The sequence below is a fragment of the Rhipicephalus sanguineus genome, chromosome 7 (assembly GCF_013339695.2).
Source record: "Rhipicephalus sanguineus isolate Rsan-2018 chromosome 7, BIME_Rsan_1.4, whole genome shotgun sequence".
NCBI classification, from domain to species: Eukaryota; Metazoa; Arthropoda; class Arachnida; order Ixodida; family Ixodidae; genus Rhipicephalus; species Rhipicephalus sanguineus.
In genome coordinates this window covers 160,722,764-160,749,118 of record NC_051182.1, presented here as the reverse complement: position 1 = coordinate 160,749,118, position 26,355 = coordinate 160,722,764, and the positions used below count along the sequence as shown (strand labels likewise).

The 26,355-nt window shown below is 46.8% G+C and overlaps 2 protein-coding genes across 3 annotated transcripts in view; both read left to right on the top strand.

Moving 5' to 3' along the window:
* The window catches only part of LOC119399222 (caskin-1), a 512,467-nt gene that overhangs the window by 388,761 nt on the left and 97,351 nt on the right, over positions 1-26,355 (top strand). The gene's annotated exons all lie outside the window — the stretch shown is intronic.
* The window catches only part of LOC119400422 (protein AATF), a 99,695-nt gene that overhangs the window by 44,274 nt on the left and 29,066 nt on the right, over positions 1-26,355 (top strand). For both annotated transcript variants that reach the window (XM_037667447.2, XM_037667446.2), the window contains exons 3-5: positions 1,584-1,773; positions 3,051-3,136; positions 4,234-4,380. In XM_037667447.2, coding sequence (XP_037523375.1) covers positions 1,584-1,773; positions 3,051-3,136; positions 4,234-4,380 — 423 coding nt within the window. The remainder of the gene's footprint in view (positions 1-1,583; positions 1,774-3,050; positions 3,137-4,233; positions 4,381-26,355) is intronic.

The window sequence follows — 26,355 nt, the reverse complement described above, 5'->3', positions numbered from 1 at the left end:
GCGTTGTTGGTTAGTGACGCCTGCAGTGCACAGAGTGGTGTGCGGAGCACTCGAGCGCTGGCAGTTTCTGTGTGTTATATTGCTACAACTGCGGGTAGCCAAAACTTCAAACACAGTTGGTGTTGCCCCAACATGAAGCTGCGCTCAGAATTCGCATTAGGCAGTATCGTAATCGTCGGCGAATTTTTTCTTTCCCAGCATATCGTCTCGTAAGCAAAAAGAAGGCAATCTGCGTCTGAGTACTGAATACTGTTGTCTGAATACTCGTGGAGTGTCTTGGTGTTGCAATGAGCAGCAACCACACCTCCATCGCTTGCTGCTTTTAGTTTCCCATCTCAGGGAAATAATGAATGAAAGAATAAAATTTTAAGATTTTAAGCAAACTACATTAATAGAAAATGCTACATGTCATTCTTTTGGCTGCCTCGTGATCTGTCCCAGTTCATACCTCAGTGCTAACTGCGTTGCCAGGTGGCTTCGGCCTGGCCCCTCATTAGAGGGGGCCTTGACGACCCCACGGAGATCACGCCACTGTAGGCAGTGTGCTGACAGAATTCGTGGTATACACTGGTAGAATGCGCATGAGTTCGATTGTTTCGCACTTCGGCAGTGCGGTGCACGAGCAAATGTAAACACAGCCTCACAGATGGCACAGACATGAAAAGGAAGCACACATGTGGAGCGGTAGTGCTCCAACACTGACACCCGGATATGGACTAAGTGACCAGCCCCGAGTTGGGCCAGCGTATGGTCGATAGTGGGGAGACAGGTAGTGTCCTGGTGAGGGTGAACGTGACGGCTGTGGAGGTCTTCACTCAGATGCTGCGAGATAGTGGCGATTTCCCATGGCCGTTCACCTCACTCTGGATGGGGCGCATCGATGGCCAATTGATATCATGTCTATTGACTAGTCACTGGTCTCCGTAGTCTATCAATGAAGTGAGAATACCGGAAGCATAAACCAGCAGCATCATTTATTATGAGGCAGTCACTTCTCTAAGACAGCAGTACGAGATGATAGGTGTGAAGTGGGCAGCCATTGCTTCGAGAAATGCTACAACGTGCACAAAAACCTTCATTAGCATGTGTCCATGTTTCCTCCACGGTGAATGTTTACATAGTTCTTTCTTTTTTTCGTTAACATCTAAAAAAAAAACTCCGGGGCGCGGCCATGACGCATGTACTTAGGAGGGCAGAGCAGACGATTCGCCTGCGTTGGTCGGTTAGGCTTAGATCTGCGTCACTTTTGGTCAGCTGTAATGGCGTCATTTTTTCAAGTTTCGGTTCAAAAATAGCATTGTTGGCAAGTTATTTTCTTGGGTAACCACTTGTATTTCAAAGGTGACATTTGGCAGGTGGCATTATCTCCAGCTAGACTGCCTAGGAATTGGCTTTTTGAGGTGTGCAAAATCTCATTGCAGTTGGCCTTTAAAGAGGGGTTCAGCCGAGTTTCATTGAAACTGGGCTGAACCCTGTGTGTGTTCATGTCTACTTAGAATTGTACGACTAGTTCCTCTTCTATGTGGGCAGTTTTTTTTTTATTTATTTATCTTGCCTAAAACATTTCTTCCCATAATACCCAGATGAAAACTTGCAAGGCAGTGAAGTTGATGATGATGACAGCATGTCAGATTTGGGCATTGGTGGCAACAAAGATAGACTGGAAAATTCAACGGATGAGGAGCCATCTGAATCTGAAGGGGATGAGGAGGAGGACGAAGGCAGTGGAGATCACACTCTCCTTGCAACCGCCACCTCTAACCAGAAGGAAAGGTCAGTACTATAAAACTTGTTGAGTGTTTTATCAGGACTTCATTTAATAATTTGTAGAAGGTCCTTCATGTGAAAAGCGGTTGCAAACAGCATGAAAGTGCCTGAAGCCTCTTTATGGCAGCACAGCAGTCAGCTGGTAGGAAGTAAATACATACAGGATATCAGCGTATATTGGTGCAGTGATTAGACTCGTCAATTCTCACTCCAGCTACTGGGTGTCGACTTTTGCAATGTGTCTTTTGCACTTCCGACCTGCTTACTTGTCCCTGCACCAAAACTGCGGTACTTCAACATCCACTGAAGCGCCCGCGGTCACTCGAGGATGCAACTCTGCCTCAAAGCTTTTGCTGTCTCGTCAACAACAATGTGCGCATTCGAGCCAACATGATTTCACTACTGCAGTGTTTCTAATGCGCACTCAACCTTCTTGCCTGTTCTTCTTTGTCAAAACAAGGCGAAGCACTCGGTGCAAATGAACACCGTGCCCTGGACCAGCATGGTCCGTGTGCACGCATTGTCCTCCTAGAGATGCAACTCCCAACGGCACGTGAGCATGCTTCCTCTGATAATATTTTGATGCACCATTCTACCATACTCTAAAGTAGCCGCCTAACCTGTGGCAGGCGAGAGTGTCACCCGGCTGCTCTTCACAGAACGTTCCTGTACAGTACCCGTCCTTTGTGCCACTCTCAGCCTCCCGAGAACATTGAGCACCCCCTTCGCCTTCGCACCATCTCGGCCAGCACTGCCAAGTAGACGCTAGATTTTGATTGAAACTCTGTCTATACTCCAAGGAGCTCTGTGGCAGCGTGTGAGCTCTGAAGTAAAGTGTAGGCGCTTGAAGTCAGCATCTTTTTCTCCCGACTCTGCTACAGCATCATTATTGTTTTCTACATGGCCAGCTGCTGCTTCATCCACGGTGCATATGCCATTGCTCCAACCACCTCTAACAAGGGTGGGACCGACTTCCCTCAGACATGTGTATTAGCGATAACCATGTTTTGTGAAATTTTGCTGACGTTGTGTTATCTCCTCTGTATATAGGAATTTTACTGATTGCTTTGTGTTTGATTGTTTCTCATGAAAACCTACTCTCACCTGTAATGTAAAACGGCCCTGACGGTTCAGTTTTTCACCTCATAATGAAGGAAAATTAAGTCCTAGTGTTGCAGCCAGGGAAAACTTATTGTCACATAACGAAACTGCCTGGGTTGAAATGTTTGCAAGCGCTCTGGAGTCTCCTTTAACGACATATCTTATCCTGTTTGCACTTTCAGCTCCAAGCCTGCGGGGATGGACAACTTTTCAACTGTGGACGTTGCAGCTGAAGTGAAGAAGGGAAAAGCAGTCCATTCCCAATTGCGTGAGTGTCGACATTGACATCACGTGGAAGCAGCCTGCATGAATTAGGCTTGTGCTTGCATTTTGCTCGTTCTCCTTATTATACCGTTCTATGCAAACAGCAAATAAATAAAAGCTCTCCCATCGTATCGTTTCCATAATTTTATTTTTCATTACTTGTTCTGAATTTTAGGCTTGTTTCTAGAAACACAAGCGGCAACTGAAGAAAGGGAAGGGATCAAGGGCTCGTTGCTTTGTTTGTAATGAAGCCAAGGAAGGCAGCAGTTTCAACTGGAGTGTTTTGTTATCACATAAATAGAAAGGAATTAACGTGGATGGAAAAACAACTTGCCATCAGTACGGATGGAACCTACAGTCTTTGGATGACACATCCGATGCTCTACTGATTGAGCTACAGCGGGGGTCACTCCCCGTCCACTTTATCGGGCATTTCTGTGAGTTTAATCCTGGGAGGGTTAGCCAGCGCTGTTCGTAGCCTTGGCACCGAGTGTTTAGCTGGATTGGTAGAGGATTGGGCACGTCACACGAAGGTTCAGTCCGGCGGCAAGTTGTTTTTCTGTCCGCTTTAATTCCTTTCTATTCATGTCGTACTTACTACACTACAGTTAAAGACCACAAATAATGTACCCTGGGCCTCTGTTGGTTTCACTGTCGGTTGGCTTTATAAAGCTGCAACTTAGGAGCGCACATTTTCTTGTAACCCTCACCTAGTTCTTGTTTTTTACGACTCCTCCGTTTCAAGCCTGTGTTGATGTGTGCCAAGGCATGTGTGGGTCAATTTTTCTTCCTTGGAGATAACTTACTAGACCTATGATGTGTATATGAGCAGCAAATCAGTAATAGCCGTATTGTCATAAAGATTCCCATAATTTTATTTTTCACTCTTATTCTACATTCTAGGCTGGTTTCCAAAACAGAAGCAGCAATTTAGCATCACCTATTCATCTTGTGACAGTGTCCTTGCTTCTGATGTTGCTATATTTTGTCATTTATAATTGTTCTTGCACAAATGAAATTGTATTGCAGCCCTAAAACTAAAAGCTAGTTGTTGTTTTTTCGCTATTTGACGGAGCATCATTTCACTCTTTCTATGTGCAGAGATCTGGGACAGTGTTTTAGAGGTAAGGATCCAGTTGCAGAAGCTGCTTATGCTGGCAAACCACTTTCCAAAGCACGAACAGCATTCCCTGTTTCGGTCGGCGGCTCTGGAGCAAGACAAGAAGAACGGCAACCTCATTGGCCAAGGTGAAAATGCACTTGCATGCTGGACTCATTTGGTCTTTGCAAACAATTGTGCTGTGGGACCTTGTTCATTCGAATACCAGGGGTACTGGAAGTTCGTTTGAAGAAAATGGAGTTTGTGCTAAAGAGACCTCCTTCCTAACGGCTCCCAATGACTTGTGTGGCACTGTGTGCTAATGTAAACTTTACCACACATTCATGGAGGAGCACTGCCTGCACTGTACTTGTGTGGGAGGCAGGCATGTATGCCATAGGGAGTGGGGGGAGTGCATGCATCGTATCGGTAGTGAAATGCCAGGGTGGCTGCTTATGTTGTGGGAGTTACTGGATTATACACCGTCCAGTCACATTAATGTGACCACCTGTCAAAAGCCAGAATAATCACCTTTCGCCAATCAGAATGCTGTGAGACGTGCAGGAAGAGAGTCAGTTAGGTTCCTAAAGGTGTTCACTGGGATCTTAAGCCATGCCGACTCCTGTGCCATGGCCAGCTGCGCTAGATTGTGCTCCAGCGCACCAGCCTGGACCCTTCTGGCAATGGTTGCAGGGTGTTTGCTTTCAGAGGTTTCACTCCGTATACACCATCGTCCACCTGTCCATTTTAGCAGATTCGAGGTGAGGGCTAGTTGGTGATGGAGCATACTTGATGAAAATTAAGCGCAACGGACGGGACAAAAGAAGGAGCACACAAGACGAAGCGCTACTAACAACTGTGAACATTTGTTGAAAACATAACCGCAGCTAGACAATGTGCGCATGTGCACAAGGCCTCCAATGATCTGCACCAAAAGCAACAAACAACAAAGCCAGGCGCGAGACATGACCCCATGACAACAGCAACACGTGTAAAATGAAATGACCAAAACGATCGAATGATTGGTGGCACGCGGTTACACAGTTGAATACCTATAACCGGGAAAACGAGACTAAAAGCTAAAAAGAAGATATCACTAAAGAGATACCCAAAAAGCACGCTTAAAAGTGGTCATTAATGAAACGCACTTCTTTATTTAATAAAGCAACTGAAGCGACACTCGTTGATCGAAGGTTGTGGACCCGACACGTGTGCGAGTGTCGCTTCAGTTGCTTTATTAAATAAAGAAGTGCGTTTCATTAATGACCACTTTTAAGGGGGGAGGCTACCTTCGAAGGGCAATTTTTTTGTTTGTTGAGATATCTTGATAAAATTTTCGGGATAGATTAATAGCAAAGCCATTTGATTAACCACAAAGTTTTATGCAGCTATGTTAACTGGTTCCCAAGTTACAGCCATGCGTCGAAGTAGTCCACATGGGTCTATTAGTCAGGGCCTGGAGAAGTTGGAAAATGTGCTAGCACTGTAAAATTCACTATGAAGTTTCCTGGATGGGTACTTTAGGGCAAGACAAAGCCCTTTTTTAAAATTTCTTTGCTAAAAAATTTTAGCAGAGCACTCAATCTAGTGTTGCTCATTAGGCTTTCATCAATGAAATTTTAGTTATTACAAATTACTGACACCATATATTGAAAAAACGGCTTTGTCTTGCCCTGGGAAATTTATTCAGGTGCATAATAAAAAAAACCTGATGGAAATTGGATGAATGGTACCAGAGATATCTCTCGGCTAAGCAGCATCACCATCCAAAAATGTCATTTCGAGATATTGGGCTTCGAAAGTTTTGATCACATATCTGGTCTGAAATGACCCTGTAGATTAAAGAAAATGCGTTTTTATTGATTTCTATCCTTTGCCACCTTTCCTGGCTTTTTTTTTTTTCGTACGAGTCGGGGTTGTGATCGCAGAGGTTGATTCGAGACGCCAAGCTCATATCAACTATGCATTCACGTGGCGCTGGTGCACGCTGGAGATACGAGCGCCGACACCGTCGATGCAATCGTGTTTACCGATACAGAGGTTGCTTCGCTGTGAAAAGGGCCGCTTGACCATGGTAACAAAGTTAATATAAAGACTCAGCACACGAACCCACCGAACGCGTGTACCGCGACTGCCGGCGTGTCCGATAACACAACGATCGCAGGCGCATGACACTTCTTAGTCGGCGGGCAGGATGCGATATCGTAAACACGATGTAGAGTTCAGGAAGTGCCGCGAGCGATAACGAAATGCGAAGCGGTACACACAAAAGCTGGCTAGTGACTAGTCGCAACGGACGACGCACGGAGCAAGCCCCGGAGAAGGCCATCGCGTCATCGCGCGCGGCAGCCAATAGCAGCCACGCGTTTCCCCACTCTCTCGGGGAGCGCGCGCTTAGTCCAATCGCAGCTGCGCGTCGGGCGCGGGAAACTCGAAAACCCCTGCGAGCCCCCCAATCATAAGCGCCACCAACCAGGGTTGCCGTTGGGCAGGTTTTAAAAGGAGCCAGAATCCAAGCCAAAAGTAGCCATGCCATATAATCTTAGCGCCAAATTTGTAGCCAAATAGAACATGTGATATTATGAACAGAGTTTCTTTTATTATTAAACAATAAATAATATTCTAAATCAGCACAACAGTAAAGAGCACAAAATTCCTTCCTTTCTGCTTCGTCTTCAAGCCAAGGCACATTGGAAATAAATAAATTATTTAATGGTTAGTCCGCGTGCGTGTTGCTTATCTGGGATAGATCGAGTTCTTTCCAGAGTAATTTTGGCACATTCTATCTAACAACTCATTAGGAACGACAAACGTTGACGCAGTTTTTCCTTGAAGTCGTAAACCAAACTTGATTCGTAGAATCGCCATGAGCAAGTCCAGCTTCATTTTGTTGCGGATATCAGTTTTGGTCACGTTTACACAAGAGAATACGTGCTCGGCATCGGCATTAGAAACTGGAAGTGTCAAAATTCTCAGTGCACCCAGCGCCAAGTGCAGAAAAGGGCATTCACCAGAAGTGTCCTTGTAAGATGCCGCTGCATGCCAAAATGTCAAAGATGATGTGTGATCAAGTGCACCGCAAATTTTCTGAAGCTGCCATATTTCTGACCCCAGCTCGATCGAGGAACATCCGAAAAAATGCGGCGGCAGCTTCAGTATGCTTTCACGGCTCTTCGTGCTGTCTATGTCATGCGGATTGATGGCATGCAGCCTCCGTAGTGCAGAGGAAGCATTTGGAAGCCGCTGCTGAAGTTGTATCGCCATTTGCCGCAAGAACTGGAAGCAGCGCTCTCTCACGACCCCTTGGTATTCTACAGGGACTAGTGAAAGCTCTTCTCTCAAGACGTCACCTAAGTCCGCTACCTCTGGTTGCAGGAATATAGATTTCATCTTCACCAGGTCTAGCGATAGCAGGCTCGCTGTTGAGTTGTGCCTCAAAACTGATGGGTGCAAAATTCATCGCAGAACTTCCAAATAGAAGTTTTCAAGCTCTTGAAAGACAACCAATGGGTCGGCTGCGTTTGTCTGGAGCATTTTGTTCACCCTTCTCACGCTATGTAGGACTGGGGCAAGAAACACAAGGTAAGCATGATTCCTTTTGTCCCCATACATCTCTCGCAAAATGCGCACGTTGTAGCTACGCTCTTCTGCTTTTTCGAAAAACTGTTTGAGTACCTGATACTGCCCCAAAATTCTTTCGATACAGTCAGCAATAGCAAGCCATCTTGTCTGCGAAAGAGATAAAAGTTTTGGCGGCGGCTCTGCACTTTCATCGTCCACTGACAGACTGGCATAATGTCTCTTATAAGCACCTTGCCGGCAGCTGCTGTGCACAAAGAAGCTGTACGTTTCTCTCACCAAGTGCTCGACAGCAGAGGGAATCGCTTCCATCGATTTGGACGCCACAAGGTCCAGGCTGTGGCAAGCGCATTTTACCAAGACCAATTCCTTGTTGTCCTCACGAAGACGACTGAAGAGAGAATTGTGGTTGCCACTCATGGAATTTGCACCATCGGTAGAGTCCGAGACAGTTCTTGACTGGCAGGCCGTGCTTGTCCAAAGTCTTCATTACGGTGTCGTGAAGTGTTTGCGCCGTTCCGTCAGACAGCTCTACAAGATCAAGCAGCGTGGTTGCAATCTTGTTTTCTGCTGAATTCAGAAATCGCACCACAATGCACAGTTGCTTTGTCGTGGATATATCAGTTGATTCATCTACCATGAGGGAATAGCTGGAGCCTTTCAGTTGTTTGCCCATGCTTTCTGTGAAATATGGGAAAAGGACGTTTGTAATTATAGCAGTGCACTTCGTTCTGTGCAGGTCGAAATCCTTGAATTCGGAATGGAGAATCTCGCCAAGCTCATCTACGGCATTTATAGACGTGTGCACGGCAATGTGCACGGCCTTTTCATAGTTTGCTTGACCAGAAGAGGCTAGAAGCTGCGGCAATTCTCTTTGCGTACTTGGGATTACTGCGGATGTTTCTTGGTTTCGGCGTGCTTGAACAGATCACTGTAGTGGGGTCGAATGTTGCAATTGCAGTATTTGCAGTGGACGGCCGTTCCATTGTCACAAGATGAAGCCCAGCCTGTAACACGTGATAATAAAAAATACCTATGAGGCGCGACACAAAAATAAAGGCCTGAAGTATAGTTTTCATTTAGCTTACCGCTCAGTTTCTTGTCCTTTCACCATTCTTCTCGGAACGTGCGCTTCGCGTTTGCGTGTTTTCCCATGACAGATGGTGGTCTCCACACGCTGGAAGTGCAAAGCAGAAGCTCTGCTAGCTACACAAGTGTTTTCGCGCCGGTATCGTGCTTCTTGTGTCCTAGCAATACGCCGCGCTACACTGCCCACATGGCTGCGCCTTAGTGCATGACTTCGGGCGCGCGACGGGGAAAGTACGTTAGATGCGCGTTGTGTTCATCAGATGGCGCGCAGCGTCAGTAGTGAGTGTCTTTAGCAGTGTCGCGAGCGTGTAGCAGCGTGAGCGTGCTAGCCACGCGCGGGTTGCCTACATGCGCATGACCTCCTCACTCCGTTTTTTCAGCCGTGCCGCGCGTAGGGATCTCGTACGCGCGCCAACCCACTTGCCTGAGGGACGTGCGTGCGCGCATGAGCCAAGATGACACCAAAGCTTGGAATCAATGGGTCGTCTTTATGCTTGCTTGCTGTTATATCTGCAATTAATTTTTAGAAATTGGCTAGTAAATGCGCCAAAATAGAAGTTCAAAGTAGCCAGAAAGTAGCCAAGGAGCCAACCTAAAATTTTCATCGCCAGACGAGGTAGTAAAGTAGCCAATTTGGCGCAAAGTAGCCACCAACGGCAACCCTGCCACCAACCCTACTGCCGAGGGCAGTAAAGAAATGCGCAGGAATTCATGAACAAAACAAAACCAAGATGGCGCCGATCGGTTGAACTGGCGCGGGAACGGTGCTCGCTCGAAGTTGGGCTTGTTTCGGCGCTTGTTGGACCGGCGCAGCAGCTGCCGCTGCACGTTAATACCCGATTTGACGTACTTTTACGATGCTTTAGGCGTTCATAACTACAGGAAAGGTCGTTTGTAATACGTACAGCCCAAATATACGGTTTTTCAAGAACCGAGTTTTTCGCGATTTTTCGATTTTCAAAGGGCGCGTCCCCCCTTAAGCGCGTTTTTTCGGTATCTCTTTAGTGATATCTTCTTTTTAGCTTTTAGTCTCTTGTTTTCCCGGTTATAGGTATTCAACTGCGTAACCGCGTGCCACCTATCATTCGGTCGTTTTGGTCATTTCATTTTACACGTGTTGCTGTTGTCACGGGGTTGTGTCTCGCGCCTGGCTTTGTTGTTTGTTGTTGCTTTTGGTGCAGATCATCGGAGGCCTTGCGCACATGCGCACATTATCTAGCTGCGGTTATGTTTTCAATAAATGTTCACAGTTGTTAGTAGCGCTTCGTCCTGTGTGCTCCTTTTTTTGTCCCGTCCGTTGCGCTTAATTTTCATCAAGTATGCTCCACCTGTCCAATCGAGCATAAAACGTGATTCATCAGAAAATGCCAGCCTTCGTCGCCTATGAACAAATCAGCACAGGTGCATGAACCAGGCGTCTGCTGCGGAGGCCCAGACGCAGTAAAGTTTGCTAAACATTAGTTTGGCAGACACTGTTGGTAGCCCCTTGGTTCATCTGGGCGGTCAGTTGCTTAATGGTAACACGTCTATTCGCCCGAATGCATCTCCGCAGCTGTCGTTGACCTCTGTCATCTATGGCCCGTGGTCCACCACTTTTGCCGTGTCGCTGATTTTGGACAGTCCGATTTTGCCAGGCACGGTACACTTTTACTACGGTGGCACGCGGACAGTTCACAAACATAGCTGTTTCGGAAATGCTTCCACCCTTGGCCCGAAAGCCAATGATTATGCTCTTTTGGACGTCGGATAAATCGCTCCATTTCTGCATTACGCCAACGATGGCAGTGTTTTCCGAAGCCCTCACACACTCTTTCCATATGCTCAACTGCACTGTGCTGCCAGCTGCCTTCTGTGATTGATTATCTAACGTCGACATCGAAAGTACGTGGCGGTCACATTAATGTGGCTAGACTGCGTATATTCCCAGGGCCACTGGGCGCCCGCCAGTTTTTCTAATGGGGAGTGAGGTACCCTGACCTGGCCCTCAATTGTGTGTGGGGTACTCGCCTCAAAAGGTGGCCTTTCCTCTCCTTACCAGTCCGTTTGTACTTTATCAGTGCAAACATATCTCCGTCATGTTTGTGTAGAAGGGGACGCCTGTGTTCATTACCATGAAATTGAAATTGTAGACTTTACAAAGTGCAAGCGTGAAGAGAAAACAAACAAAACGCATTTGCAAGAAGCAAATCAATGTTGATATGCTATAAATATCTTATTAATTCAATAGAAAGCATTATCATTCCAAAGCTAATTCAAAGGGATGTCAGCAACATCATTAGGGATTGCACCCAGACACGTAGGCAAGGGGGGGCCCCGGCCCCCCCCCTTCCCCCCGAAAGTCGTCCGGCCTTCTATATTCCCAGGCAACTTTTGTTTTATTTTTGCCATGGAAATACTTTCTTTCGAACAATTAGGCCTTGGCCCCCCCCCCCCCCCCCGAAAAAAAAAATCCTGGCTACGTGCCTGATTGCACCTGCACCTCCAAGGGCCAACCAAGGGGGGAGGCTACCCTGAAGACCGAACTTTTTTAATTTCTTAAGATATCTGGATGAAACTTTCAGGGCTTGTTCACTACACTAAAACTAGCAGAACTGCTAAGTTTCACGAAGCTGTGTTTCTTGGTTCCAGAGTTCTTGAGGTTTAACTGGGTAACCCAGTTCACATGGGTGCCTGAGGAAGAGTCTTGAGAATTCCCAGGACATAGTAGAAAGCTGAAATTCATTGTGGTCATTCCTTGATAGATATCCCAGGGCGCTACAAAGCCGTTTTTTTTTTTTTTAATTTTCCCTCCAAAAAATTTTGATGCAACTTTGAATTTGATGTAGCCAGTAATGACCAGATTCATCAAAAATTAATTGTTTATTATAAATTAATGGCACCAATTTTCAAAAAAAGGAGCTTGTTACGCCCTTGCAAAGTCATTCAGGAACAGAATAAAAAAAAAATGGCACACAAATCTGATTAGCGGTCTTTGAGTTTTTGCTTTCCTCAACACCACAACTAGCGAAAAAATCCATTCTGAGAAAACGGGCCTAGAAAGTTCAACACGTGCTTTCTTCAGAAATCTCCAGCAGAGTAACTAGAAGTGTCCTTGCGCACTCTTTTCTTCTTTTGCCTGGCCTCCATCTTCTCTTGTTGTCGTTTGGAATTTTTTTTTAGGCGTAAGGCATCTTTTTCACGAGCTCGCTGGATGGCCAGGTGACCTGGTTGAAGTCCAATGGAGTCCGATATCACTTGGGTTGCTTTGCAGCAGCCGGCATTGCAACGCAGCACCGCTTCGTGTAGTGCTGTTCTTCCAGCATCAGGGACCACAAAATAGAGTGGAATGACTGATGCATTTTGCATCTCGAGTTCAGTGCAAACGGCGTCACGACGTTTCGCACTCGCATCGATTTCTTCCTTCATTAAGAAACGCATTCGCAGATGAAGCAACGGTCCACTCACGCTCGATGGCACCGATTCCGATGAAGTGCTGGGTCCGGCGATCTCAGAAACACTCGGTGCATTTGTGGCTCCAGCCACACTCGATGTGTCAGATTCTCGACTGACGACAGCACAGTTCCGCCGCTGCAAGCGTCTACGCAGTCAGCACCCGCAGCAGAATAGCGGAATTTCGATGCTCATACAAGTCGCATAGCGCGCCTCTGCTCACCGGACCGGCATCGCCCACAACAACAAAGATGAAGGGCACAGAACTAGTGCAAAAAGAAAAAAAGAAGAGAAAATGATCGAAAAGATGACGCAAGGCGAACAGCAGCTCGTAAAGGCGTACGGAGCATAGAGCAACAACGAGGCGAGCGCGCCGGTCTGGCTGGATGCGCCATTGACGGGAGCGACCGCCCCCGCTGCTGCGCAACAGCCAGTGGCGGGCGCGTTTTCTTGCGCGAGATATGAATGCGCTGCTGTAGCCAATCAGCGTTTGTATCGCATCGCGAGAAAACGCCAATAGCGTCTCAACCGTGTCGCCGACGCTATGGTGGCTAGAAGGAGGGGTGTCAGCATCGGCGCACCGGAGAGGGAGCAAGAATTCATCCAGATGCGGCGCCGCTGCTGTCGGGTCCGAGATGCTCGCCCGCGCGCGCATAGTAGCCGTTTTTCGTTGCAACTATTTCACGCTATATATATGCCATGCGGATGATAACAAAGGCTAGCTGGCACATTTCTGGCAGCTCGCTGCACAGCGTGTATTGGTATTGAAAACTAATGTTTTCAATTTACTTCCTTGTGTATCAGCTACGTTTGCCACTCGCACCCCGAGCGCTGGAAGATAGGGAATCAAATGAATGGCTTGCCGTGAGCTTGACACCAAAACAACGTCCGTGCAGTTTTCACATTGATGCCACAGTGTTCTCCATGACGTCTCAGTGCAGGTACAGGTATCAGCAACCATACTTGACTGCGTTATTTTTATGACTTGCGCATTGAAAACCAAGGTCTGTTTGTACAAGCAAGACATTTATTTTGACACACAATTGAATGTGAAAAACACCATAAAAAATAAACAAAACATATGCATTAAGGTTGGAGAGAACTTTAAAACTCAGCTAAAGCAAGTGAATAAGGCAACTAAAAAGAACAGTCAATATACAGTGCCACTATGGGCATACATATACACATGACTTTATCTAGTGAGGCGAGTCTAGCTGTACTATTCCAGGAATTAGAGGGTGTTAAATGGGATGTAATAGGGCTCAGTGAGGTTAGGAGGCCACATGAGGCTTATACAGTGCTGAAGAACGGACACGTCCTATGCTATCGTGGCTTAGCTGACAGAAGAGAACTAGGGGTGGGTGTTTCTTATTCATAAAAATATAGCTGGAAATATAGAGGAATACTATAGCATTAACGAGAGGGTGATATGTATCATAATTAGGTTTAATAAGAGGTACAAGATGAAGGTGGTACAGGCCTACGCGCCTACATCCAGCCATGATGATCAACTGATTGAACGCATCTACGAAGACGTAGAATCAGCAATGAGTAAGGTAAAGACACAGTATACTGTACTGATGGGCGACTTTAATGCAAAGGTAGGCAAGAAGCAGGCTGGAGATCATGCAGCTGGGGAATATGGCATCGGCTCTAGAAACGCCAGAGGGGAGTTACTAGTAGAGTTCGCAGAACGCAATAATTTACGCATCTTGATTACCTTCTACAGAAAACGGGCTACTCGTAAGTGGACGTGGAGGAGTCCTAATGGCGAAACTAAAAATGAAATAGACTTCATAATATGCGTCCACCCGGGCATTGTACAGGATGTGGAAGTAGTTAACAAGATCCGATGCAGTGACTATAGAATGGTAAGATATGGATTCAACTAGACTTGAGGAAGGAATGGCAGAAACTGATACACAAGAAGTTGATTAATGAACTAGCTCTGAGAGGGAAAGTACAGGAATTCAGAGTTTCACTTCAGAATAGGTACGCGGCTTTAACCGAGGAAACCAACCTTAGCGTTGACACAATGAATGATCATCTGACTAGTATCATTAAGGAGTGTGCAGTGGAAGTCAGGGGTGCAGTCGTTAGACAGGACTGGTAAGCTATCCCAAGAGACGAAAAACCTCATTAAGAAACGTCAAGCCATGAAAGCCTCAAATGCAACAGACAAAATAGAGCTGGTGGACCTTTCGAAGTTAATCAATAGGCGTAAAGTAGCCGACATAAGAAAGTATAATATGGAGAGAATTGAGCATGCTCTAAAGAATGGAGGAGGAAAATACAACTTTATTAAAAGAAACTTCATGGGTTTGGAGCTGGCCGCTTGTCTGCGGCGACCTCTTCTGCCCATGCAATGACTGCTTTCTGCAATTTTTCGTCGGGGGACCGTATTAAGGTCTCCCATGTCAGTTCGGAGGGAGCTGGTAGAAGCTCTCTGGGTGGAGGAAGGCCCTCGCATTCCCAGAGGATGTGTCTTTGGTTTGCTATGGCATTTTTGTCGCAATTTTTGCATGTTGAGTCAACCTCTCCGCCTGTGAATATCGCTAAGCGGTGAGGAGTGGTTAGGGTGTTCATTTGAATTCGGCGGAGGATAGTGGCTTGCGCTCTCGTGAGGTTGCTGTGCAGTATGGGGTATAATCTCCTGTCATCTTTATACATATTTGTAAGTTCGTTATAGGAGGCCACTGCCTCTCCTATCGGGGGGCCCGGTTCCGCGACCCGGTTTGCTAACCCTCGGGCCACTTTATGCACCTCCTCGTTACTGGGGTTTCCCGAGTGAGCAGGGACCCAGACCAGATTGATTTTGATTCTGTCATTCTGACTGAAGTTTCTTAGGACCCTGGCTGTATTGAGTCCCACACTTCCCCTTACAAAGCTGAGAATAGCGCTCTTAGAGTCGCTAAGGACAGTGTGGGTAGTTGGATGCATAATGGCCAGCGCTATGGCCATTTCTTCAGCCTCCTTGATTGATGCGGCTCTAGTGGAAGCCACATTTACGATTTTAAGTTCTCCGTCCACGGCACTCAGGGTGTATGTGTTGTGTCCTTGGTTGGCGGCATCGACGAAGACCGCGGTTTGGTCTTGCTTGTGCTTTTCACTTAGCCTATCTGCTCTGGCTTTTCTCCTGGCGTCGTGTCTGCCCGCCAGGGTGTTTTTGGGTATTGGTTCAATCTGTAGGTGATGTCTGATTGCAGGAGGTAGTGGTGCTCTGCCTCCCGTGGTGTGTATGGGCTGAATTTTCAGTTTATGCAGGATATGTAGTCCTGTCATCGTGTCTGAGGGCCGTGTTATTTGGGCTGTTTTGTGTGCTTCGATCAGCTCCTCTAGGGTGTTATGTATTCCAAGTTGGAGGAGCTTCTCGGTGCTGGTATAAATAGGCAAACATAGGGCCCATTTGTACGCTTGTCGAATTATAGCCTCAATTTTATCTTTGTCTGATTTCCTGAGATGATAATAGGGGAAGGTGTAGACTATGCGGCTGATTAAGAAGGCCTGAATGAGCCTACACAAGTCCATCTCCTTCATTCCTCTATGTCTGTTTGTCACTTTCCTGAGCAGTCCACCAATTTTTTTGGCGGTGTTCTGCAATCTTGTGTGGGCCATGGTATTTGGCGTGTTATGTTGAATAAGCATGCCCAACACTCTAAAGGTCAGAATCGGAGGAACCGGGCCACTTTCCAACATAATTTTTATCGGTGCTTTTAGTTGGGTGTCCCTGCCTGGCGTCTTTTTGGCTTTATTTCTAATGATTAGGAGTTGGGATTTCGAGGGGGAGCATGTTAACCCGTTGTGTCTAATATACTCTTGCACAACGTTGGCTGCCTCCTGTAACGTGTCATTTATCGCACCGTCCGAGCCGCTGTTTGTCCAGATTGTAACATCGTCCGCTTATGTGGCATGTTTGATATGTGGTATCCTGTTTAGCTGTTGTGGTAAGTTCATCATGGTGATATTGAAGAGTAGGGGCGAGAGGACGGCACCTTGCGGGGTTCCCCTAGTGCCTAGCGTAAACCGCGCACTTCACCCAGTTGGATGGTGGCCGTTCTTTCTCTGAGAAAGTCGGAAATGTAGGCGAACGTTCTTTCGCTCACGTTCAACTGGGATAAGCCATTTAAGATGGCGTGATGCGTGACATTGTCAAAAGCTTTACTGATGTCCAGGCCCAGTATGGTCCGAATGGCTCATACTGGGCCTGGGTCAAGGATGTCTTTTTGCAGTTGAAGCATAATATCTTGTTTTGATAGACACTCTCTGAAGCCAATTAGGGTGTCAGGTAGCAGGTGTTCTTTTTCAATGTAATTGTTGAGTCGGATTAACATGATATGCTCCATGACCTTGCCTAAGCAGGAGGTGAGAGAAATGGGTCGAAGGTTTCCCAATTCCAACTTCTTGCCCGGTTTAGGAATAAAAATGACGGTAGCATGTTTCCAGCTAGGTGGAGCTTTTCCATCAGCCCAGTAAGTGTTGAATAGTTTAGTGATCTGGCTGATCGAGTGATCATCTAAATTTCGGAGCATTTTGTTTGTTATTCTGTCTTCTCCCGCTGCGGCAGTGGTTTTAATCTGACTGAGGACTGCTCTAACTTCAGCTTCGTCTATATCGCTATCTAAAGCTGGATTGATTTCTCCTTCATATTTAGCCGGAGTGGGCATGTCCGTGTTGGTGTTGAAGTATTTGCTTTGTAGTTCCTGTATTAGGTCATTCTCCTCCCCAGGATAGGAATGGATGAGTTTCTGCAGGTTCTTGCGTTAGATTTTGTTTGTTCGGGATCTATCATATGTCTGAGTAAAAACCAAAAGTTCTTGTTAGCTAATTGGCCATTGAGCCGGTCACACATTTGGTGCCAGTGTTCTCGACTTCACGCCTGTGTATAATTCTCGACTTCTTTGTCGATTCGAGCTATCTTCTTTCGTAAGGTCTCGTATTTTTGTGACATCCATCTTTTATGAATACTTTCTCTAGCCTCCCACAGGTGTATAAGCTGTGAGTCGAGGGCCGGGTGATCCTCTTCGATCTCGGCTTCGGTGGTGGCCTTGTTCGCGTCTTCGATTAGATTGGATGTCCATTCTTCCAAGTTTGTGTGTTCGGTGGGTTCTCTCTCATTTCTAATGTCTCTGAAAGTGTCCCAATTAGTATGTTTCACTCTGAATTTTCCTTTCTTTATTTTACAGAGTGGGAATGTGGTGGCTATCATGTAATGATCGCTGCCTGCATTAGTTTCTGTGTTTTCCCATTTGGCGAATTCTATGTTCTTGATGAATGTTAGATCAGGTGATGTCTTTCAACAGATGCTGTTACCTACTCGGGTGGGGCGCTCAGGGTCTGTGAGAAGAGTTAAGCCCAGCTCTAGGGAGGTTGCCCATAGGCTGGTCTCCTTCTTGTCACAAGACGTATAGCCCCATGCTGGATGGTGAGCATTGAAGTCGCCTACTATGATTAGTGGTGAGCTTTTGGCACGTTTCTGTGCCCTTACTATAAGTTTAGAGGCGACGATGCCTCTGTTCTTTGGTGGGTGATATGCGTTTAGGATGTACAGGGTTGGGTAAGTTTTCTTCTTGGGGAGGATTTCTACGAAGTTGTAGGCTATATCCTCGATTGCGAGATCTATCGTGTTAGCGGTGAGGTTTCTATGTATCATGAGTGCCGTGGAGGGATTAGTGCCTTCCGCCACTGTCGTATTGAAGGTTGTGTAGCCAACAAGCTTGGCGTTTACGCCAGTTTCTTGTAACGCAATAACATCAGGTTTGAGTGTAGAATGATGGATCCTATATTTGAGATCACGTTTTTTAGCTCGGAACCCTCTGCATTTCCATTGCCAGATCAAAATTTGGTCGCTGGCCATCATGAATGCTGAGGAGTTTCTGCACGTGGTTTGTGTGTTCTGATTGGGCCCCCCGCTGGGGGTCGTTGATCTAAGCTAGTATTGTTGTTAGGTCCCTCACCTCTAACTAGGAGTGGTAATTGTGCAACGGGGCTTTGGTGTTGTTGCTGCTGCTGTGTCAGTGCGCCTGTGTTAGCTACTTTGAGCTGATTAAGACCTGCCAGCATGTTTTCAATCGCGGCTTCGATTCTGGTGAGGCGAGCTTCAGTAGATGCCTGAAACTCAGCCTGTTTAGCTTCTAGCTCCTTGAAGCACGCGTTTATTGCCGTTTCTAGCTTGGCCATTCTGAGTGTCGAGTTTTTTACCTTTTCTGTTTTTTCTTCTGTGGTATTTTCTGGCGCTGGGCTCGGAGCTCTGCGCTTTTCTCCTCTAATTCTGTCAGTTTCCATGTTAGTTACCTCACTCTGAACGCCTGCCATTTGTTCCTCAGCCACGGGTGGGGTAAAGGTCGAATTGGAATTGTTTTTCAGTTGCCTGATCTGTTCGTTGGCCGAAGCCAACTGTTACTGTAACGATTTTACCAGCTCTGCCAGTTCCCGCACCTGATTGTCTTGAGGTCTGGCCGGTGGCTGTGTCCTTGATCTCGAACTGGATCTGGAATGGCCACCTCGAGTCCAGGATGTTGACCGGTTCCTGGTCTTTCCCCCTTGTTTGGCATTGGATGCGTGCTGAGTAGTCGCTGCTTTGCCGGTTTGCCCTGGATCGTCGGTGCTCCAACCCACGCTCTTTGGTGGGCCGTTGCTCCAGGCGTGCTTGTTGTTTATTGCTGGCATAGAAGCTGATGTCTCCTGACTGGGACTGCGGCTCTTCTGCACAGGGATGGGGGCATTTCTGTTCCTGCTCTGGCTTCTTTTTCGCGACCTCGATCTTGATCGACGGCCTGCTGATTTTGATCTTCCTCCCTCATTGGTGCTGTAGGACATAGATGTCTCCTTGCTGTTATTAGGTTTGACTGGCGTCAAGCGTAGCTTGCAACTCCTGCTGCCAGTGGGATGTTCGCCGAGGCAGACTACGCACTGTGGGGTACATGTCGGCTGTTCTCCCAGTGGCGGCGGGGGATGTTCTCCACCGCATCTTCGGCATTTTGGTATTCCAGGGCCGGGCAGTGGGCACACATCTGTGCGGTGCCCAAGCTTCCTGCAGTTGAAGCAGGCCTCAGGTGTCTCCCTGAAGGGATGTACTTCTAAGGTGAAACACCTGAAGCGGATCGTGGCAGGAAGCTTGTGTCCGGCGAAGGTGATGACCAGGTGTCTTGATGAGGGATCCACGCCAAACGTCCCAGACATTGTGCTCGACCCTCTCCAATTGTATTGCAAAAAATTGTGGACGTTCATATCAGTGCACTATTTACCCTCGGAAAGTATTTTTTGGAAAAAAAATTTTTCTTGTCTGTTACAGTGATTTGAGTTTTGCCGTAGTGGGTGAAACCTAGGTTGCGAAAAAATACTCTAAAAAATACAATACTTTACGGAACGCCTTAAATATCTGCTGTTTACTTGAAAAGGAATGGCACTATCTTATTATCGCCCATTGACGACCACTACTTTGTCTCACAATGTGCTTTGTGGTGAAGCAAAGCTGCAATTCTGTGCCCATTTCGATTATTTTTTAAAAAATTCTACGAATATTACAGACAAAATAGGACTATATCACATGGCTGGATAGTTGGCAGTAAGCGTGTCAAAAAAGTATTGAAGTCAATGACCGAGCAGTTTCGAAGTGGAAGGGGCGCAAACATTGAAAAATGTGTGAAATGCTCCACGTTCAGGCACATGTAGAGTGGTGATGCAGTCCAAGTAAAAATGCACGGTTGGTCTCGTTGGGAAGAGTAAGCAAAGGAGATTTATTTGTGAAAGTTTAATCGGAGTGTTTTTTGTTTTTGGCGAGGAACAAAATTTTATGTTGAGCATTCGCGGCATGCCTGGGCGCGGGCCCGTAAGTCCGCTTCACTGCGCCGCCACTGTTCCTTGGGGCAACGGAAGTCAAGGTGAAGGAATTCGGATGTTGACAAAGGAGATTTACCAATGTCAACCGACGTGGCAAACTTTTCAAATCGCGCCGAAGAGACAAAGGCCAACGTCGGTAAAATAGAAATTATGGGACCATCGCGTGATGCAACTGCAAGCGCGTCCGCACATTCATTGAGGGTTAAACCTTTGTGACCTGGTACCCACACCAAGCGAATAAAACGTAAATGTCTTGGGACAAGAGAATAAAATACTTCTAAGGTACATGACATGTTAGGTGCCGTCAATGAAGAACAGACAGACAGACAGTCTGTTAAAATGACTGCTTCTGTTATAGATAAGGGTAATTTGCGTAAAGCTAGGATGATTGCAAGTAATTCCGCTTGATAAATAGGTGTAAAATCAGGCAAACGAATTGAGAAAGACCAATCCAAAGATAATGATGTAATTCCCACTCCTGCCTTTTCTTCACAAACTGAAGCATCAGTAGCTATTACGATGTTTTTATCTAAGTTTGACAAATGGTCTTTCAAAATGGCCTTTATGAATCTATTAGGTAAGTCTTTGCATTTCTTAGGAAATATGTTGTCGAATTGTATTCTAATTGGGTGCACAGATCTGTTCGACACAAGTACTTCACGAAGGTTTACTTGTAATGATGCCAAGAGTTTTTGTGCGAAAATGACTTGTGGACACCGTAATCGAGACCACTGATGGCTAAAAAATGACATCGGCTGATTAATAAAAACGTACTGCGACCTCCTCAGGGGTGATGCATATATCTTTAGGAAGGTACGTACTGTCAGGATGTGAAAGCGTGTAAGAAGAGAAGGCAGGCGCGCTTCTTTGTATAAAATATTATTTGCAACAAATTTAGGAAGCCCAAGACATAAACGTAGTGATTCGCGTTCTAGAAGAACTAATGGCCGAAGTTTGTAGGCAGGTGCCCCAGAAAACAAGACGCAGCCGAACTCCAATATCGGGCGAACATACATGCAATAAATCATAAGAAGCACATCACGTCGTAATCCTGTCCGCTTATTGCTGAGCCTACGAAGCATCCCTACCGCCCGAGCTCCTTTAGCTGCCATAGTTTCGATATGCGGACCCCAATTAAGTTTTTCAGTATAAATAACCCCTAAATACTTAATCGATTCCACCTGCGGGATAACGTCTTGGCGATAAAGCAACGAAATTTGAACGGGAACGCTGAGCGGGAAAATTACAATTGCGCTTTTTCTAATGTTCAAGGACAAATTAATGCCTTCCAACCACGTTTCAAGAGTGTTCATATACATCTGTAAGTTTTGATACAATGTATGTATATCTGCAGCTGTAGCAAAAAATGCAATATCGTCGGCGTATACATATACCTGTACGCCCTGTTGAATAGGAATGGTACTTAATAAAATATTAAATAGTAATGGAGACAATACCGATCCTTGGGGAAGACCTCTAGTTTGTTTATAATTTAAAGAAGATATACCAGATTGAGAGCAATAAAACTTTCTGTCTTTCAAAAAGGAGTGTACCCATGCAACGAAGTAATGTGACAGACCTACGTATTTAAGCGAATTTATTAATTTAACATGTCCTACACTGTCATAAGCTTTTGCAATATCCAGAGTAACTAAAGCGGAAAAGTATTTCTGATCACGGGCTAGTTGTATCCTGCTTTCTAAGTCAACATGGGCACACGAAATGGAACAACCCCGCCTGAATCCAATTTGGCATGGGCTCAAGATCATGTGTTCATTCAACCAATTATCTATCCGAATGTGCAATATTCGTTCGATTAATTTTACCAGATTAGAAGTGAGCGAAATAGGCCTGATGTTATCTAAAGTATATCCAGAGCCTTGCTTTTTTAATAAAGGAATTATTTTCGCAATTCTCCAATCAGGTGGGATCCAAGCATTTCTAACAGAGTGGTTAACGATTTCAAGTAAATCTTGGGGCGAAACCTTATGTATGATTTTTATTACCGATGCAGTAATGCGATCAGGACCTGGCGCAGAATTAGGTAAGATTTGCACAACTTGTGCTAGTTCTGAAGCAGTGACCTCTTCAAAGTCATCACTTTTGACAGGGGACCGTGAGAGGTATGAACAAGCAGTCGTGAAGCGATTTTCAAGTCCTTTAGCAATATTTTCAAGAAAACTAGCCAATTCATTTGGCGTTGAAACTACCGATTCGATGTTTATGGGGGAAGAGATTACCTTTTTGGATCTAAGAAATTTAAAAAGGGGTTTCCTGTTGCCAGGCTTCGAAAGGAACTCTGAACGTTGGCTATCATAACCCTCCTTCGCAGTGGCGACTGTCCTCTTAAAAACTGCAGCTGCATATTTGTAATTCATCCAATTTCTAGGACATTGGTTGTAAAGCAATTTTCGCCACGCAGCTTTTCTTAGCCTGTAATCACGTGAAAAATTTGAGTTCCACCATGGATTTAAAGAATCTCGTTTAGAGACCTTTACTGTGAACTTAGATTTATTTAACGATTCTTTGACAATATCACTAAAGTTCATGGGATTTTTCTCATCATTTTCTCTCTGCCTCTTCGTCTTTTTCTGCGGACCGAAGCACACTGTCCACTACAGCGCTATCGCCTGTCCGATGCCCACTACAAGCCCTTTCAATTGGCGGCGGAAGTCGAAGGAACTCGGGTGATCGTAGACGAGGTGGGCCGGCAGGAGCGGTATCTGAGAATGAAGGGAGTTCTAGCCAAAGATGTCCTGCAGAGCAGTCGATAAGCGCGTGTGTGGTCAGAAAGTCAATACCAAGGATGAGGTCATGAGGGCAGTTTTCTAGTACAGCAAACAGAACTGACGTGTGATGGTCAGAAATTGTGATTCGCGCAGCGCACATTCCTAGTACAGCAGGAGTACTCCCATCGGCTATACGGACGGTAGGAGCAATCGCGGGCATCAGAACTTTTTGGAGGCGGCGGCGGAGTTTTGAGCTCGTGACAGATATTTGTGCACCGGTATCAATAAGAGCAGTCACAGGTAAACCATCAGCGAGAATTTCAAGAAGGTTACGTCGCTTGTCAGGAGTAATGAGAGGTTTTGCAGTCCAAGTCGTGTATGCAGCGTCATCTCCAGGGGCTGCACCGGCTAGTTTCCCGAGTGGCAGTCAAGGGGAGATCGAGAGCGGCGAGGTTGGGGCGAGCGGGACTAGCGACGCTGGGGCGATGGCGATCGGCTGGTTCGCTGGTTCGATGTTCTGAAAAACGCTCCACACTTGTCTCAGTGCGAAAGGACGGAGCATATGGCACACGTTCGGAGCGGGATCCCCAATTGTAGAAGCTTGGTCGAGGTGATGAGGTCCAATGGCTGCGGCAATGGCGGGCTATGTGTCCTATCCGATTGCACGTGAAACATGTGGGCCGATCATCAGGTGTACGCCATTTGGCTGGGTTTCGTCGCGGCACGGAGGGGAGGGTCAGTGTAGCAGCAGCAGCGACTGGAGAAGCCGAGTTGTGAGTAGCATTAGCTCTTTGAAGGGTTGGTGAAATGCCCATATTCGCGATCTCTTGGCGGACCACGGCCTGTATTAATGAAACAGTAGCGAGACTGTTTCTGGTAGTGCTGTCGTTGGACATAACGGGAGCCATAGCCTCGAGTTCGCGACGGACAATCCTGGTGACGTTTACCGGAGCTGGTGGTTGATGTAGCATGGGTAAATCTTTGCAGGAGGACGTAGCCGCCATGTTGGGAAGACGGTCAAACCGGTGAATGATGTGCCTACTTTTTGCCTGTTCGAAGCGACGACATTCTGCAATGACAGACTCCACAGTCGAGTAATCCTTGCACAGCAGGAAATTAAAGGCGTCATCAGCAATTCCCTTTAGTATGTGTCCGACCTTGTCCTATTCAGGCATGTTCTTGTCTATCTTGCGGCACAAAGCCAACACGTCCTGGATGTACGTGATGTACGGCTCTGTGGAAGTCTGGACACGAGTTGCGAGCTCTTCCTTTGCGGCTGCTTGTCGTCTGATAGGCTTCCCAAATAAATCGCGCAATTTTTGCTTGCAGACATCCCAACTTGTCAACTCTTCTCCATGCGTCTCGTACCAGAGTTTTGCAGTGCCACGCAAGTAGAAGAGGATGTTTGCCAGCATCAGTGTTGGGTCCCAGTGGTTGCTGCTGCTGACGCGCTCATACAGAGCCAGCCAGTCATCAACGTCCATGCCACTTGTGCCGTTGAATGTGCCAGGATCACGGGGGTGCACCACAACGATCGGCTGTGGGCCTGGCGGATCTTAATGAGGGTGGCGATTTGGGCTTGTTGGTATGGTTGCATGATAATTGATGGTAGCGCAGGCCAAAGACACGGACAAAAGAAGGCACATGAGACACCACAGCGCTAACTGTTAACTGTAAAACTGTTAACTGTAAAATAAAATAGTTGTTGAAAGTTAGCGCTGTGGTGTCTCATGTGCCTTCTTTTGTCCGTGTCTTTGGCCTGCGCTACCATCAATTATCATGGCGGATCTTGTTCACACTGGGTCACTTGGTCTGTCATCGTGGTAGCAGCAACACGCCGTCCGCTGCGAAGATCCAGTTCCTGGTGCTTTATAGCGAGTCGTACCCCGCACCTCCACCAAAGATGTTACGGTGAAAAAACAATATACGCAGGGTATATTTGACAGCAAAAGCATACAACGCTGCCGCAGTCTAAGCGCATTCCGCTCAGCACTTCGTCGTCATTCGCTGCCCTTCTCTGCCCGTGACAATATATTTTGCAGCTTTAATGAGCCCACGTAGTACTTGGTCAGTGAATCTCTGAAATGTTTGAGCAGCATTTCAGAGACCGAAGGGCATGCGGACCAATTCAGACATGCCGAATGGTGTGATGATTGCAGTTTTAGGAATGTTGGAAGGCTCCACAGGAATCTTATGGTAAGCTTTAACTAGATCCACTTTGCTGAATACACAGTAACCATGAAGCGAAGCGGGGAAGTCGGGAATGTGGGGAATAGGATACCTGTCGGGAATCGTCACTTTGTTTAACGCGCGGTAATCTCTGCATGGCCTCCAATTCCCTGTCTTCTTTGGAACCATGTGTAAAGCAGACGCTCAAGGGCTAGCGGAAGGACGAACGAAGCCCAACTCGAGTATGTGATCGAATTCCTGTTCTGCAATTTTCAGGCGGTCAGGTGCTAAGCGGCGGGGTCGGGCATATACTGGTGGTGCTTTCATGAGAATGTGGTGCGTGACCTTATGCAGGATTTGGCGATCTGGTAATGGGGGTTGGAATAGCTCTGGAAATTCTTGTAGGATGGTGGACCAAGGTGCCAATACCTGGGTGTGGGCTTGTAGGAGACGCAAGGGCAGTGTAGTTGTGGTGATGCCTTGTACTGACTGGTTGGTCATGGAGTCCAGAGGGCGGCATTGGTGTAGGTCGACAACCAAGTTGAACTTCCACAAAAAGTCAGCACCGATGATGCGCCCGCAGACATCAGCAACAATAAATAGCCATCGAAAGGGACGCTGCAGCCCGAGATGAAGAGTCACTGATTTCTGGCCATACGCTCTAATATTAGAACTGTTGATCGCAGTGAGAAAGGACGTGTCGTGGCGATGTCGTCTTCGGTCGTCAAAGGTAGGCGGGAGCACACAAATTTCTGCGCCAATGCCTACAAGGTAGCGAACTTTCGTTACGCGGTTGGTGACCTAGAAAAGACGGCTTGACGTAGGGCCGGCAGCACTTGCCGTCATCAGTGACTGGCCCGACAGATTCCCGAAAAGTTGCACGGTGGACGGCACTGATGCGCACGAGTGCCGTATCTGGCGTGGTACCAACAAATAGCGGCATTTGAATAGCGGGAGTTGCTTTGATTGGGCGTGCAATGACGGGACTGATCTCTACCCACAGAGGAGCGCAAGGCAGCTAGCTCAGTAGTCAGGTGATCCACTTGCGAAGCAAGCTGTGCGTTTGAGGTGCTGAGTTCTTCAAAGTTCTGCTGTAAGTGCAGCTGACTTAAGACAGGCGCATTACAACGGTCGACGGCAGATACGATAGGATGGGGAGTATTTGTGATCTGGTCTGCCATTGTTGCTAAGTCCTCAATGGATGTTGTTGCAGGTGAGGCGCATAAAATCATCCGTGCCTGATTCGGTAGACGCTGGAGGAAGAGCTCACGGACGGTTTTCGAGTCCGTG